Here is a 17,886-nt window from a genome sequence, read left to right on the forward strand (position 1 = left end):
AGGGATGTAGTGTTTACCTGATATATGCAATGGTAAACTTCAAACTAATATAAATAACAGTATTTATATATAGAAAATTTAATCATAACGGAATTGGATTTCTCTCTTTTTACTATTAGGTTCCATTTGACTAGGGACAGACTTCTCTTCGGACTACTTCATTGTCCGGAAAAAAACAATTTTGATTATTTCAGCTGTTTTGAAAGCTTTCCAATTGGATTTTTGAAAACTTTCCAATCGGATTATAATCGTCACGCTGGACTTATTTTGGAATACATTCTATCTAAAGAACTATTTTGCATTTTGGATCAACTCGAGGAGTTCCATTCAAGCTGAAATATTATGTGCGGTTTGTTTTTATATTCGTTTTTTGCATATCCAATATTTTTTCATTTTTTTTATTTGGCAATTTATAACTACAATAAATTGCGGTTTCACTTAATGCCTTAACTAGAAAATTCTAGCATTGCTACAAATATAATTTGCTGATTTCTTTATGTCCTCTGATGAGGAGAATAATAAGAATAGCATTCTTTGAAACTCCACGGAATAAGGACTTTGTAAATTGTTTTTTAGAGTATTCAGTCGAACAATAAATTGATTGTAAAGTTCAACTTAGTTTTAATTTTCTTTCTCATACATATATATATATATATATATATATATACTTGCATGCATGTCTCAGTTCCTGTTTTTCTTTTTATTTTTGTTATTTTTTTAACGAATTTAATTTTACGTTTAATACCGACAGTATTTCTGTTTATAATGAATAAGAATTCTGCATTAATTAAAATGTAATATTTATGCATATTTTACGACCGGGCAACACCGGGCGGCCTGCTAGTTAGCAATAAACTCCTTATCAAAAAGCAAGACAGTAAAGCCTGAAAGGGTGGATCTCCAAGAAATGCATAGGACAATGCTTCAGACCAACAGAGAACTGGGCCACACGAGCACAGCATGCCTGAAATTCTGTCAGTTCGATTTTGATATGAAATACTCAACTCTGAGGGAGGCTGAATTCCGCAAGATGGATTTCAGGTGGATTTTCTTTGTTGTTTTACCGAATTTTGTTAGTTTCATTCTTATTCCAGTGATTACAGGTGTCACAAGGCTTATGAAAAAGAACTTTTAAGACCTACTAGACTACCCGTGACACGTTGGGCCAGTATGTTATGTTAGCTATGGAATTAATGTATAAGCGTGACACTTGTGATGTAAAGAAAATAGTTTTGTGACATAACAGAAACATTTCTATGAAAGTATATTAAAATGAAAAAAAGAATATAAATAGATTTCTATGAGTTGTTCTGTTTATAATTGTTTATTTTTGAAGAAAAAAAAAAAAACTTACAACCATTTAATTATAAGTAGTTTGCCATGCTTATAGGTAAATGTGCACTGAACAGATACCATAACACTTAAAGTTTAATTAAAATTTTTATATATCTTCTAATTTAAACGCAAAAAAAAAAAAAAAAAACAATTAGGATACTGAAAATGTACACAGTAAAACAATGTTTTATTGTCGCATTGATTATTTATTTATAATCCAAATAAAAAAACATTTTCAGGGTTATTTATTTATGTTAGTAGTGTAGAAGAAAATGTATGAACGTTTTTTAAGAAAGGTGTATTAAAAAAATAGAGAATAAATTTTTTAAAAAAATGAATGCGGTGGGTAAATCGCCGTTGTAAAATGCTCTTATGGTTGTCAACAGGTTAAAGTAGATTCCTTTGTAAGAAAATTGCATTAAAATAACTTAAACTTAATACGCAAATGAACAATGTAAAAAAAAAAAATTCAGAAATTATTAACAATTGTTTATTTGGATGATTTAACCGAGAAAAAAACAATTGGACGCTGAAAACGTACACAGTAAATAAATACATTTTATTGTCATGTTGATTTTTTGTTTATGTACGCATGCGCAACCGGAAGTCGTAAACCGGATGTTGGGTTACAATACCTGTTACAAGGTCATTTGAGTTTTATAATTATATAGATTTAACTAGTATTCCTGGTGAACCAAGTGCAAGAGAGATCCAGACAATTACATTTAAGGGGGGATAACGAGGCTCTTGAAAAGAGGTCTCCACAGGATTCAATAAAAAGCGGATGAATGTTGGCAGCTGGTTTAGCTGTTTCATACCCAACTTATAACACAAAAATAAGGCAATTAAAAAAATTGAATACTATTGATCCTATAAATTTGTTTGTTTTTTTTTGTGTATATTGATATTCATATTAAAACTCTTTTTTTCTATTTACTTAAAAAGAAAATACAACTTTCTGATATATGGGTTGTGGAATTGCATTCATCTGTAAAAGATGTAGCTAATTCGCATATTCTTTTAAACATTCATTTTAATTAATTCCCTATTAGTTTTTTTGGTTTTCTTATGGGATGATCATCTTCAGTTAACTATTACGTGTAATTATATTCATGCAGATATTCTACATGATTTATACTCGAGTAATATTTGTGTAAAAAGTTTATAGTAAAAACAAAACTCAATATACATTTATGTATGCATATATATTTGTTTAAAAACCTTTGCCTACCAAACTCCTGTCAGTTTTTGGTCTACAAACATGAAACTTAATATATAGGGTATTTGAACCCATGTAAAATTTTATATTTGGGTTTTGGCTGGGGAAAATCTGTGCAAAAGTGTGAAAATTAAAAATTAAAAACCTGATGGAATGGTTAATTGTAGGTATAGACCGCTTCATACCCTCCAAAAAAGTTCCATCAAAAACCTAACAGCCAGCCGTGGTTCTCTCCAGAATATGCTGCTGCCATTACGCACAGAAATCACTTTTTCCATTACTTCCAACGTAATAAATATACTGAGACTAAAACCACTTTCAGGACTGCCAGCAATCACTGTAAACGAGTAATAAAGAATGCAAGAGAGTTGTATGCTCAGTCCGTTACATCCAAAGTAGCTGAGCAGTTGCTTGGTTCCCACCAGTTTTGGCAAATAGCAAACAGGGTCTTGAACAGAAGTGTGTGCTCTATCTCAACCATTATCAATGGACCGGAGATAATCTCGTCAGCATCAGACAAAGCCAGACTCTTTGCCAAGAACTAATTCTACCATATGCGACCAAGGCCATCAACTCCCCTCCCACATCCGTATTTACTCCTGGATCAGAAAACACGCTATGCAATATACAAATATCTGTGTGTGATGTTGCCAAGATAATCAAGAACCTTGATTCCAGTAAAGCAACTGGCCCTGATGGCATTCCAATTATAGTGTTGAAAAAGCTTCAACCAGAACTAGCTTCCACACTTACAAAGCTGTTTAAACGTTAAGGAGAATTGCTTCCCAACACCCTGGAAAACCTCATCAGTATGCTGTTTAAGAATTCAGGTGATCACCCATCTTCCTCTCAGTACAGACCAATAAGTCTCCTGTGCGTCATGAGTACGTTGCTGGAATCCATACTAAATAAAGAAGTAGTCAACCACCTCAGCAAAAATAATCTTCTAAGTGACATGCAATATGGTTTCCATTCTGCTAGATCTACAGCAGATGTACTAAAGGTTAGCAAATCTCTCAACAGAAGCATCCTTTCTAGGGCAATTTCTCTTGACATATCAAAAGCCTTTGATAGGGTGTCGCATAAAGGTCTACTTCACAAGATCTCCAGCTACGGTATAGCTGGAAATGTCTTATCAATTATTAAATCATTTCTTTCTGATAGGTTCATAAGAGTAGTGGTTAATGGGCAGAAAGCAGAAGCTCACGGTATTAATGCTGGAGTCCCTTAGGGGTCCATCCTGGGCCCAACTCTCTTCCTGATCTACATCAATGATTTCCCAAATCACATCCCAAGACCATTCGACATTTATGTTGACAACACTACCATCTATGGCAACACATCAAAGGCTGTAAATCACAAAGTTCTCTGATTCTCTCTCCTCTGATCTTGAGCTCGTGGTACAATGGGAAAAGAGGTGGCTGGTTATTTTTAATGCATCTAAAACCAAGCTTCTTTCTTTACATCATCAATGCTTTGATCCCCATCTGGCATCAATTGAAATGAATGGCTCTCGTTTTGGAGAGGCTCCATGTTTTGACAAGCTTTTGGGCTTGACCTTTACTCCAGATTTGAAATGGAACATGTACATCAAATCTGTTGCCAAGGTCGCTGGGAAAATGGTGGGATCGTTCTACCACTTCAGTAGGTATCTCACTGCTGATACAATTCTCTACCTATATAAGAGACAGGTATGTCTGAGGATGGAGTACTGTTGCCACATCTGGGCAGGAGCTGCTAGAAAGACCTTATCCTGCCTTGACAGAATTCAAAATAAACTTCATAGCCTAATTTGGGGATGCCCTTTTCTCTTCCCTGCAACCTCTTTCCCACAGAAGAGACATTGAAAGCCTGTTTCTGCTTTATCATTATTTTCATGGCAAATGCTTGTCTGAGCTCCAATCTATAGTGCTCTCTTCGCCAAGCTTTCATGAAAAACGCTCATCTTACTGAAACAACTATCAATAATTTCTCCCACTCTTTATCTGTGCCTAAATATATGAACAAAGCTTTTTTCTTAGAACTGCACACCTGTGGAACTCTTCTTCCATTTGCCTGCTTTCCAGCTGACTACAATTTTGTAGTCTTCAAGTCCAATGTAAACAAATTCTTGATGAATCTTACCCTTAAGTAATCCAATTTACTAAATTTCCACTACTTATGATTACTACGATATTATCTCATCGACTACTATACACTCATTAACCTTTATCTTCGAGTGACCTCCGGACCTTGATAAGTGGTGACTCCTATGTAAAAACAAAAAAACAAAAGGAATTTGTCAAGTGAATATCGCATGACGGCATTGTGAATATGCATGCATAACATAATAGCTATTGGTTCATGTTTATATTTTTAGCCTTGTAGCAAACATGTCTTCAAAGTTTGTGCTGGCGATCTATATAAAAGCAAATGCATTGTTTTTCTTTAATTTAAAAACAACAAAAAAACTCAGGCATTAAAATCAAAGGAAAAAGTAAATCGTAAAAAAAAAACAAAAAAAACGGTCTTCTCGTGACGATGACCGGTTGCACACATGCGCCAGATGACGTCATGACCTGATTTACTTTAAATAGTTGAAAAACTGAACAAATTTCATGTACGTTGCGTTAGCTCAGTGGATTAGCGTGTTTGTTCATTATCTAAACGTTTTGGGTTCGAATAGTGGTGCGAGATGTCTTTTTTTTTTTTTCGATTTTTTAAATTTAAATATTGAGCCAGTATTATTTAAGCCATTTTTCACGTAACGTTCGTTTTTCTGGGGTTTTTTTTTGTTTTTTTTTACTTCACTTATCCACCCCCGATCACACCCAAAAACACCCGGGTACCCACCGACTTTTTAAATTTTAATATCGAAACAGGCTTATTTAAGCCATTTTTCATGTGTTCGTTTTTGTTTTCATATTACGTTTGCCTTACGTTAGTTTTTTTTCCGATGTTTTGATTACCCCCCCCCCCGCTTAAGTTTTAACGTTTTCTTTTTTTACTTCGCTTATAATAATGCTTACGTCGTCGTCGTAACGCTCGACGACTTCTGAGCGCGCACCTGTCAATTTGGTTCTTACTTAAATAAATTCAAACATCTTTCACTAACTCATTCTGGCTGGCCGATTTTATTTTCAAACTTCGCCTCAGGGCTTCGGGTTCGATCCTAACCCCCCCCCCCGGTTTCTTTTTTATTTAACACCACACACACCTACAAACACCCGGACAACAACCCCCCCCCCCTGCTAGCATAATAATAAATTAATCTAATCAAAATTTAAGCGTATTTTACAACCGAGCAATGCCGGGCGGCCTGCTAGTTAAGCAATAAATTCTTAGATAAAAAATGTGTTCGATTTTTAGCAAATTTTAGTTTTCTATGTAGACAAGGAAGTGAAACACTGAAGAGCTGTGATACAGTAAAACAGTCTGTTAATGATGATGATGATATATATAATTTGAAAATTTAGAAAATCAAATAATGTTATATAAATTTTTTATTAAATGATTAAAATCATTTCATTTTCTGAGACTTTCGTTATTAATAGAATTTATGTTTTTTTTTTCTTCATTTTGTTGGTGGTATTAACTTGCGGTGGTTGGCCTCCCGTGGAGAGAGAAAAAGTATCCGTCCGATATAGTTGACGATTGTTATAAAGTCTAAATCTCTGTATATTTATATGGTTGGCACAAATTTCGAATAGAGAAACTAGATCACATCTGCGAAAATTTTATTTTTTTTAAGTTTAGAAAATCAAACAATGTCATTTAATTTTTTTTATTAAATAATTAAAATCATTTTCTTTCTGAGGCTTTCATTACTGAAACAACTTAGTTTTGTTTTGTTTTCTTCTCTTCATTTTGTTGGTGGTATTAACCCAAGAGGACAGACCCTTGTAAATAGCCACAAACATGTTTCATGATCACTGTCAATCATCAGTATGGTTTATGTAACTGTACCATCGGTCGAACAATTTGAACACTAAATCCGAATAACTCCAATATGTAGATCAAAAACTTTATTTGTTTAAAGTAACATTTTCTTTATTTACTTCTATATATAGAAAAGCGAAAATGTGTGTGTTTGTGTGTGCACTTTTCGTGTATGTCCAGCAAAGGCTTTTTAAGGGGGAGCGGTCGGTTGGGTCACTCATTCTTAAAACTTTATATACTGTCTAAATCATAATATATACGATCTACAAATGAAGGTTGCGTCTATCTTTAATTTGGCAGAGTTTTACATGCTATTTTTTTAGATTTTTTTTCAATCACCGCATCTGTTTCGCTTTTCAGTATAAAAAAGCGAAACTGAATCCGTATCAGCAGTTCCTCGGCACTCATGGCAGGGACGTCCAGAAAAGCAATAAAGTTAAATCAATGTAGGGGAAAACCTCTTATATCAGACAATTGCTATTCATTGGGACACACCCCTTTTTATAGGGAGCTGGTTTCCCCCTCCCAAACATCTTGGGAAAACAAACAGCCAAAGTTGGGGAAAGAAAAAAAAAAAAAAAAAAAAACAACCTCGCAGCGAAAGCTGACTGCGAGATATGTTTGACCTTATTATCATTAAAATCGCGCATTTAAGTTTTAATTGTTAACTTAAATCACTTTTCTGTTACTCTGCCATGGTGGGTGAGTGGGTTACATGTCAGGATTTTTTTCCACCTTCGCCTCAAGGTTCCAGGTTTGATCCTACCTACCAAAACTTTTTTTTTCTTTTACCACACAGCGCCGCCGGGCAGTATATTTTTGTTTTTCCGATTTTTTAAAGAAGTTTAACATTGTGTTTTTTGTTTTGTTTTGTTTTTTTATTGTTGTGACCCCATCCCAACACACACACACCTCCAAACACCCGGGCAACGCCGGGTACCCGCTAGTCTTAAATAAAAGATTTAAATTTTTTTTTTTTTTTTCAAATTAATAAAATGAGAAATATAAACAGAAAAATGAAATCATTTACATACAAGAACAAAAATTCATTGATAAAATAGCTACAATGATAAATCTGAGTGGGAAATCAAGAGGCAGCCATTTTATTTTTTTCCAGAGTCGGGTTTTTAAAAACTGATTCTAGAGTAACAAGTCATTTTTTTTTTTTTTAACCTTGTAAGTGAAATATCAAAGTCAGGTTCTTCTTCCTATTTTTGACCAGTCTCCAGCATAAAAAGTCTTCCTTTTTTTTTAATTCTACTTTCCACTTTTGGATATATCCATTACACACATTAATCCAGCAATTAAAATGATAATTCAGGTATGATTAATCACCCTCCATCTTTATTCAAAAAGTTACATAAATTCTCTTCAATTTGGACCAGACAAAAACGATGAATCAATAATGTGATTTCGTAGAAAGATTTTACAATCAATCTATAAGATGACTTCATTTGAATACAAGATATAATTTTATGATAAAAGGAGATTCAAACACATTTCATATAAAAAATAAACTTCTAAGCCAGAGGCCGAAAAAGAAATGCAGTCAGTAAACGTCTTGGAGAAAACCGAACCATGTGCAATGTGGCCCTGAGCAAAAACGAATATAAAAACGGTGATAGAATTGCAAATGCCCACTGTATAGTTATCTGTGAGGAAAATAATATTTTTTTTTTCACAGAACAAAAATGTGAGATGTGTACCCGTTAAACGACATGTGAGACGCTAAATTGTTAGATTTCCAGTTTTGATTATATTGAACAGTTGACTTGATTAGAATGAAATTCAGATAATGAGGTCCCACATCAGTAAGTGGGGAGAGGAAGGGATATGCAGAATAGCCGTTGAGAGGAAGGCCTTGAAACGGCTCATAGTCTTTCCTGATGACCCAACATCATCTGGAAAACAAAGTACTCCACAAGTGAAAATAGCCAATAAACGTGATTATATACAAGTCTACAAGGTAAGCTCTTTCTTGCAAAAATACATTTTCTATTGTTTGCTTGCTTCATAGGGTTTCTGCTATTCTGTTAGCAAATTTTTTTGTCGAATGAAAGACCTTGTGATATAGCTTTGCCTACCGTCTTCTTGACAACCCGTGGCGCAGTGGTTAGAGTGCTGGGAAAAATCAATTGTAAAAGTGATATTCTCCTGAAGGTTCATTTCTCAGTTTGGGCAACTGAAAAATGCAATTGTAAATTACTTAGAACGTCTATCTAGTCATGGCTGACGGAACAAGAGCATGCTACCTCCGTATAGTAACTAAAGTGTTCCGTTCATGAGAACAAGATGAGAACAGTAGTCTGATTAATCCAAATAATATTAATAGACAAACCTCATCTCAAAAATTCAGAAACGATATATGAATTAACTTATAATCAAGTGGTTAGTTGGAGTCGGATAGTGACAATTTCTGTAAGAGTCCGTGTAGAGTTTTAGAAGGTTTTTGCTTAAACAGACACTACAGTGAAAAATTTTTTTTAAATCAGCACCCCCCTCCTCCAACCTCTGTTAATAAAAAGTAAACTCAAGAGAAAATTTGATGATAAACATTAACTTACCTTTTGTCGAAACCATGATTTTAAACTCTGTTGATAACTGAAATTCATAGAAAAAAAAAAATTGTATTAATTTTTATGTACATTTGTTTTTGTTTTGCATCATTTTTTTTTGGGGGGGGGTAAATTTCTTGCGTGAAAAATGAATTACTGGACTTGTTTTTCATGCGGATTAATATCCAAAATTAAACTATTTGAGTAAAAAAAACAAAAGAACAATAGTTTTAAAAAGAGTTAGATTTATTTGACAACAATCATTTTTAATTGTTCTTTTGTGTCCATACAGACTCATAAGCATATTTCAGAATAATTTTTGCTTATCTAAGGCTCTCAATTATCTAAGTCGCCCCTCCACCGCATTAATACATAATAGGATAATAATAATCAAAAATTTCATATGCTAATCTGTTTTGCCATCTAATAAATAGCAATACACACAGACGATAAAACGCTTTGGATAATCACAGATTTCAAGGAGGTTCTGCTAAAATCGTCATATTTTAAAAACCAAAGCATTTTAAGTCCTCAAAATACCACTGTTTTGTTCAGAAATGAATATACTTTCAAATGAATTAATAAATAATAACGTACATTATATATTTTAAGAGTTTTAAGCAATTAAAGTGATGAAAACGTTATCATAAAACAGCATTTTCGGTAAGGTTTTGTAATGACCGCTCCCCCTGATGTGTAAATGCTTGTACCGCGTTTGTATTAAAATTTAGTCATGAAATTTGAAAACTAACCAGAAGAAACATCACTTAATAGTTTGGAGGTGCCTGAAATACTTTTGACCACTCGTTTTTTTGTTGTGTTTAAAAAAAAAAAAAAAAAGAACTTTGTCCAACTTGCAATTTCGTACATATTTCTGGCCAATTTTTAAAATATTTATACGGTCGAAAAATAAACGTATAAAAAAATGGTTAACTGCCCTCTCATAATTGCAGAAAGATCTTAAAACCACACATAATAGTCTTTAGAAAAAAAAAAAAGTGCACATGATTTACCTACCATAGAAAAAAAAAAATGGTTAACTGCCCAAAAACGCCAGAGTGGCTCAAAATGGGAAATCATTTCACATTAAATTCTGAAATAATATTTGTTTATCTTTAATTAAAGTTTTTCAAAGTGTTCACACGTAATTGCCTACAAAGGTAAAATCATACATTTTGGAAAGCTGGTCAGATGGGGGGGGGGGTATTGGATGGTATTAATATACAATAAGATAGATTTAGATTTCAATTTCTTGTACATAAAATGCATTACAATTCAGCTTTTCTTTTAATGGATATATGATATTTTTAAGGAATTGCAGCATTTTTATGTGCATTTACTGCAAATTATTTTGAAACCAAAAAATTTCTGGAGATTTTCAGTATATATTCTGATTCCTCGCACAAAAATATACTTATACGGCAAATTTCAATGCTTGACCTTTTGTTTTAAAGAAAAATAAGCCTTCTAAATATATCTCTTGCATGCATTAGTTTTTAACAGTGAATTAAACAGTGTTTTTCCTTGAACAATCGAAAATGTGAAATTTTTTTTTTTTTTGGTTCACGCATACAGGCAGTACCCCCTCTATAATTTTTTTTTCATCTTTTTACAATGTTTTCAGCGGATTATTATCAAATGGAAACTAATCTATCCGATTATCAAGAAAAAAAAAATGCAAAATCATTATTTAAATATTTGTCTTGATTTTCTTTTCAAATTTATCTAAGGGTTCTTGCAATTTGTTCTTGATCAAAATTTTATGCAAAAAAAAAAAAAAAAAAATTCAAATTAATTAGAAAACTAACCTGACAACCTGTGTTGGAGGTGTATGCTGAGCAAAAAAAAAAAAAAAAGTGGTAGTAGGCAGGCAGGCTTGAACCCATGATGCGAAGGCGGAAAAGAAAGTGAAAGAAAACCTGACGTCTTACCCCTACTCCATGACGCAACCAGAAGTTTGGAACATTGAAATTAATAATGACTTGCAAAAATGGTGATGCAAAAAAAAAAAAACGACCCTCCTTGTAGAAAACTGCCCAGTTGAGAGTGAAGAAATTAATGTTTATAGCCAATTTTTAGATATTTGTCATCCGAAGAGTTGAGCTTCAAAATGATACTGATCTCGTAAAAATCCTTCACTTCTGTTGAAATTTTTAGGCAGACATAGAAACATACATACATTTAAACATACATAGCTTTAAGGTGTGTCATGTGATAACTCTTCAAAATGAACAGTACAAAGAGAAAGACCCTTTCACCTTTTATCAACCCCATCAACAAAGCCTATAAACATTAGTTGTAAGATGATCTGAAGGGAATTTGTTAATCCTCAACAAGTCAGAATAAGGGAATTAACTTGTCGATTAAAAATTTAGGATTACTCCCCTTTAGTTATTACATCAGATGACTGGAAAACTGCCTCCCTCCTACCCCAACCTGATGAAATCCTCACCAGTTTGGGATCAAAAAATGTTTTTTTCTAAATTTGAGATATTATTTATCTGGAGCAACGCTGATCAAAAAAATATCAATTTTGTGGTCGTTTGTTTTTTTTTGTTTTTTAGCCAGCCATACAAATATACATGCACACAGACAACTACCATTCATATTGTAGATAATATTAGGCCAAGATCACAGTGTAGTATCTTTTCTGATCCTACACTTTACCTTTTCTGTCCTTGGTCAGTGGAGGAGAAATTCTTCCTGACTAAGACAATTTTTATTTTTGTTCCTATCCAGAGTGCCCGTTTTGGGGGGAAGCTAGATTTTCCCCACATTAAAAACCTGTGTCTAACTCTGCTCTCATGGGGAGACAAGTAAATAGGAACATCAAGGTTTGCCATGTGACAACTAGCGAAAATGAACAGTACAAAAAGGAAAACCCTTTCAATTCTGTTGGACTCATCAACAAAGCCTTTGACATCATTAGTTAAGATGATCCGAAAGCAATGTGTTCTTATCAGTCAAGACAAAACGCAGATCATGAAAAACTCCAACTTAGGGTTAATGTTAGGGTTAAGCAAAATTGCATTCTAACACCAACCCATTTTAACTTTCTTCCATCATATATTATCAGGGCTACCTCGTGTTGTCTGGGGCAAAATTGTAAGATATTTCTATTAAAATTTCTCTCTCTCTACCTCTCTATAGTTCTTGTTTTACCCCTACCTCTTATTCTCCTCTGCCCAGTCCATTCCTCTAGGAGTGAGTCAGCATTTGCTTTCAAAATAACGACCTCCCCCGATGAAACCTGATTCAGTTGACCCTCACAAAATAAATTTTTATACATTTTAGATATTATTCATGTGGGGCAACACTGGTCAAGAATATACCAACTTTATGAGTCTTTGTTTTATAGTTTGTTTTTTGTTTTTTTTTTATATACAATTTTTAGCTGAACATATAAACACACAGAAAACTGTCTTTTATATTATAGACTAGTGAGGGCTACCCGGCGTTGCCCAGGTGTTTGGAGGTGTGTGTTGATAAAAAAAAAGTGGTAATAGGAAGCTAGGCTCGAACCTGTACTGCGAAGAAGGAAAATAATGTGTAAAAAAAAAAAAAAAAAAGTGACGTCTTTGTTGTTGCACCAACCGCCAAACCAGAAGTGACGAATGTTTAAATTAAGGCTAGTCAATCAAAGAGGGGATGTCTCCCCCCCCAAAAAAAAGCGACCCCTCCCTATAGAAAAGTGCCCAGTTGAGGGTGAAGGAATTAATGTTTGTAGCCAATTTTTTTATATTTGTCACCCAAAGGGTCGAGATTCAAAGTGATACCAATCTCATGAAAATCCGTTACCTCTGTCGAAAGTTTTAGACATACATACATACATACATACATACATACATTAAAACAGACACGTGAAGTTTATAATAGAAGTTACCTCTTTCACCTTCTTGTAACATAGTGCATATGAGAGCGTGGGAAAGTATCAACAGTAGTAAAGGATGACTGGCTTGCAAAGAGATTAGGAAGTGTGCACAAGAAGAAAAAAAAAAGAAGAAAAAAAAAAGGAGAAAAAATGCATCACACGTTCGGAGAAAGAAAGTAAACATCAAAGAAAATGGATGTAGAAAGTCAAAGACGAGAATAAGTCAGCTCTGGCCGGCATGCGGTTGGAGAAATGAGACTTTTTAAGAACTGTTGAAACAAGAGAAGAATGGTAAAAAAGGATTTTGTTAAAAAAGAAAAAAAAAAAAAAAAATTGCAAACCAGGATTTTTATTTATTTCTTTCCTCTTGTTTGTATGTAACGGCAACGTTATATTCCCCTGGGATAGAAAAGTGGGTATTCACTTGAAATACTGTCTTGACGAAGACCGGTTTAACGTAAGCTCGTTCCAGGCCAACATAAACAGATTTCTGCTTGACTTGGAAATCTCTAATACAAAAATGACTACAATTTGAAGTGTAAAAAGTGCAGTCTCAATATAATCTCTAATTTGTACTCATCTTTTGGCCTTTAAGTCAACATTAAAAAACTGTAGTCATGACACTATACAACAATTTGTGTATTTTTTATTAAGGCCTGGAGGCCACTCGAGGATAAGGGCTATTGTGTGCACAGTAATCAGTGGGATAATATTGTAGTGATCATTAGTAATGGAGACTTGATGAATTGGATTACTTAAATGGGCGGTTTATCAGGGACTTGTTTATGTTGGACTTGAATACATCCAAGTTGTAGTCAGATGGGAAACAGGCAAACGGAAGAGAGTTCCACAGACGTGCACTTCTAAGAAAGAAGCTTTGTTCATGGAATCTATGCTTTGATTTCGGCACAGATAAAGAGTGGGCAAAATTATTGACAGTGGTTTCAGCTAGATGGGTGTTTTTCGTGAAAGATTGGCGAGGGGAGACTAGAGACTGGAGCTCAGACGAGCACTTGCCATGGAAATAACGATAAAATAAAGACAGGCTCGCAACGTCTCTTCTGTGGGAGAGAGGCTGCAGGAAAGAGAAAAGGGCATCCCCCACTAAGCTACAAAGTCTATTTTGTGCTCTGTCAAGGCAGGATAAGCTGTTTTTAGCAGCTCCTGCCAGATGTGGTAGCAGTACTCCATCCTTGGACATACTTGGCTTTTATATAAGAGAGCCATTCATTTCAATTGATGCCAGATAGAGATCAGAGCGTTGATGATGTAAAGATAGAAGCTTGGTTTTAGATGCATTAAAAGTAACCAATCACCTCTTCCTCCATTGTACCACGCGCTCAAGATCAGAGGAGAGAGAATCAGAGAGAACTTTGTGATTTACGCCTTTGATGTGCTGCCATAGATGGTAGTGTCATCAGCATAAATGTCAACGAATGATTTAAGTATGTGTTTTGGGAGATCATTGATGTAGATCAGGAAGAGTTGGGCCCAGGATAGACGCTTGAGGGAGTCCAGCATTAATACTGTGGGCTTCCGATTTCTGCCCATCAACTACTACTCTTATGAGCCTATCAGAGAGAAATGATTTAATAATTGAGAAAACATTTCCAGTTATACTGTAGCTGGAAATCTTGTGAAATAGCCTTTATGCCATACCTTATTGAAGGCCTTTGATATGTCAAGAGCAATTGCCCTAGAAAGGAAGCCTTTGTCGAGAGATTCACTAATCCTATGAGATATAACTGTTAGCACATCTGCTGTAGATCTAGCAGAACGGAAACCATATTGCGTGTCACTAAGAAGGTTATTTCTGCTGAGGTGGTTGACTACTTCTCTATTTAATATGGATTCCAGCAACTTACTCATGACACACAGGAGACTTATTGGTCTGTACTGAGAGGGAGATGACTTATCACCTGAATTCTTAAATACAGGGCATACTGATGAGGTTTTCCAAGGTGTTGGGAAGCACTTCTCTTTAAGGTAACGCTTAAACAGTTTTGTAAGTATGGGGGAAAGTTCTGGTTGAAGCTTTTTCAACACTATAAATGGAATGCTGTCAAGGCCAGTTGCTTTACTTGAATCAAGGTTCTTGATTAGCTTGGCGACCTCACGCACAGATATTTGTATGTTGCATAGCATGTTGTCTGTTAGAAGAGGAAATACGGAGAGTTGATGGTCTTCGTCGCATCGGGTAGAATTAGCTGCAAAGTTCTTGGCAAATAGTTTGTTTAGGCCTAAACACTTTAAATTTTAGATGTAGGTTACCTGAACAGAAGGCAAACTTGAATACATGCACATTAAGTTATGAACAGTACATAGAGCCCCAGCAAAGACGAACTCCTAGTGCAAAAAAAAAACAAAAAAACTTTTAACCCTGTTAAAATACAAAAGCATAACAGCTTCAACTTTGTGGTTGTCTATTTCAGCACGATCTGTAAACTACAGAAACCTTTCTTGAATCAAATTTTTTTTTTCTTTACATAGCAGTCCCCACTTATCAAGGTCCAGAGGCCACTCGAGGATAATGGTTAAAGAGTGTACAGTAGTAGTAAATGGGACAATATCATAGTAATCATTAGTAGTGGAAATTTGGTAAATTGGATTACTTAAGGGGAAAGTCTTATCAAGAATTTGTTTGTGGGATTTGAAGATGACCAAATTGTAGTCAACTGGAAAGCAGGCAAACAGAAGAGAGTTCCACAGGTGTGCAGTTCTAAGAAAGAAGCTTTGTTCATGGAATCTACATTTAGGTTTAGGCACAGATAAAGAGTGGCAGAAATTATTGATGTTTTTAGCTAGATGAGTGTTTTTCATGAATGTTTGGCGAGGGGGGGGGACCATAGATTGGAGCTCAGACGAGCATTTGCCACGAAAATAACGATATAGCAGAGATAGGCTCGCAATGTCTCTTCTGGGGGAAAAGAGGTTGCAGGGAAGAGAACAGGGCATCCCTCACTAGGCTACGAAGTCTATTTTGAATGCTGTCAAAGCAGGATAAGTCCTTTCTAGCAGCTCCTGCTCAGATGTGGCAACAGTACTCCATCCTGGGATGTACCTAGCTCTTATATAGGCAGAGAATTGCATCAGCAGTGAGATATCTACTGGATCGATAGAAAGATCCCAACATTTTTCCAGCAACCTTGGCAACGGATTTGATGTACATGTTCCATTTCAGATCAGGAGTAAAAGTCAAGCTTGTCAAAACATGTATACTCTCCTAGACGAGAGCCATTCATTTCAACTGATACCAGATGAGGATCAGAGCGTTGATGATGTAAAGATAGAAGTTTGGTTTTAGATGTATTAAAAGCAACCACCCACCTCTTTCCCCATTCTACTACGTGCTCAAAATCAGAGGAGAGAGACTACGAGAGAACTTGATTGTTTACAGCTGTTGATGTGCTGCCAAAGATGGTAGTGTCGTCAGCATAAATGTCTACGAATGATCTTAGGGCGTGATTTGGAAGATGTAAATCAGAAAGAGAGTTGGACCCATAATGGACCCCTGAGGGACTCCAGCATTAATACTGTGAGCTTCTGATTTCTGCCCATCAACTACTACTCTTATGAACTTATCAGAGAAAAATGATTTAATAATTGAGAAAACATTTCCAGCTATACTGTAACTAGAGATCTTGTGAAGTAGACCTTTATGCCATACTCTATCAAAGGCCTTTGATATGTCAAAAGCAATTGCCCTAGGAAGCCTCCATCTAGAGATTCGCTAATCCTATGATAATCCTATTTAACAGATTCACAGAACTTACTCATGATGCACAGGAAACTTATTGGTCTGTACTGAGAGGGAGATGACCGATCAACTGAATTCTTAAATATAGGGCATACTGATGAGACTTTCCAAGGTGTTGGGAAGCAATTCTCCTTAAGACAACACTTAAACAGCTTTGTAAGTATGGGAGCTAGTTCTGGTTGGAGCTTTTACAGCACTATAGTAGGAGTGCCATCAGGGCCAGTTGCTTCACTTGAATCTAGATTTTTGATTAGCTTGGCAACATCATAGATATTTGTATGTCGCATACTGGGGATTAGTGGTCGCATAAGGTAGAATTAGCTGCAAAGTTCTTCGCAAAGAGTTTAGCTTTGTCTGATTCTGACGAGATTACCTGAGGTCCATTGATGATAGCTGGGATAGAGCACACATTTCTGTTCAGGATCCTGTTTGCTATTTGCCATAACTGGTGGGAACCAAGCCGTTGCTCAGATACTTTGGACTTGACGGACTGAGCATACAACTCTCTTGTGTTTTTTATTACTCTTTTACAGTGGTTGCTGGCAGTCAGTCCTGAAAGCCGCTTTAGTCTCAGTACATCTATTATGTTGGAAGCAATGGAAAAACGTTTTTTTTTTGTTTTTGTTTTCAAAAATATGCTGCTGATCATTTATTGTATTAAAAGCAATAAAAATTTTTAAATCTTTAAAAAAAAAAAAAAAAAAAAAAAAATACTTATCAGTGATCTATCGAACCTTGTTATATCTAACTTTCAATCAACAATTTTATTGTTCTAAAATACCTATTACACCCTCTCCTCTAGATCAACTCATAACTTGTATCAATTGTTCTTTGCATTTAAACTCATCAAATTGCACAAATTCCAAACATTTGAAAATTAAACATTTCATTTTTTTTTAGACTACACTTAAAAAAAAAAAAAAAAAAAAAAGTAAAATTTTACCCTTTGCCCCCTTGCTTTCAATGAAAATATTAAAATACATTTTTTTTTTTTTAAGATATTTTAAACTTTAGAGTGGGGGTTCACTTTACGATAAAAATTTGACATAAAATGACCACATAACAGAACAAAATGGATAACGATTTTTGTTGGGGGGTTTTTTCCTTCAAAATAGCTGCCATTTTTTGTTTCCAAAACTAAAAATATATTGTAGCGATTTCTTCTTTGTATTGCTACTGTGGATAGAGGGTTAATGTTACAATTGATGAAGGGCATATTTCATGCTTTCTT

General features: G+C 34.8%; 1 protein-coding gene across 1 annotated transcript in view; it reads right to left on the bottom strand.

Moving 5' to 3' along the window:
* The window catches only part of LOC145285882 (transcriptional adapter 1-like), an 82,604-nt gene that overhangs the window by 40,591 nt on the left and 24,127 nt on the right, over positions 1 to 17,886 (bottom strand). The window contains exon 2 of the mRNA XM_080134343.1: positions 9,037 to 9,073. Coding sequence (XP_079990469.1) covers positions 9,037 to 9,073 — 37 coding nt within the window. The remainder of the gene's footprint in view (positions 1 to 9,036; positions 9,074 to 17,886) is intronic.

Source organism: Euprymna scolopes, chromosome 10 (assembly GCF_053919585.1).
Source record: "Euprymna scolopes isolate OS-2025 chromosome 10, ASM5391958v1, whole genome shotgun sequence".
NCBI classification, from domain to species: Eukaryota; Metazoa; Mollusca; class Cephalopoda; order Sepiida; family Sepiolidae; genus Euprymna; species Euprymna scolopes.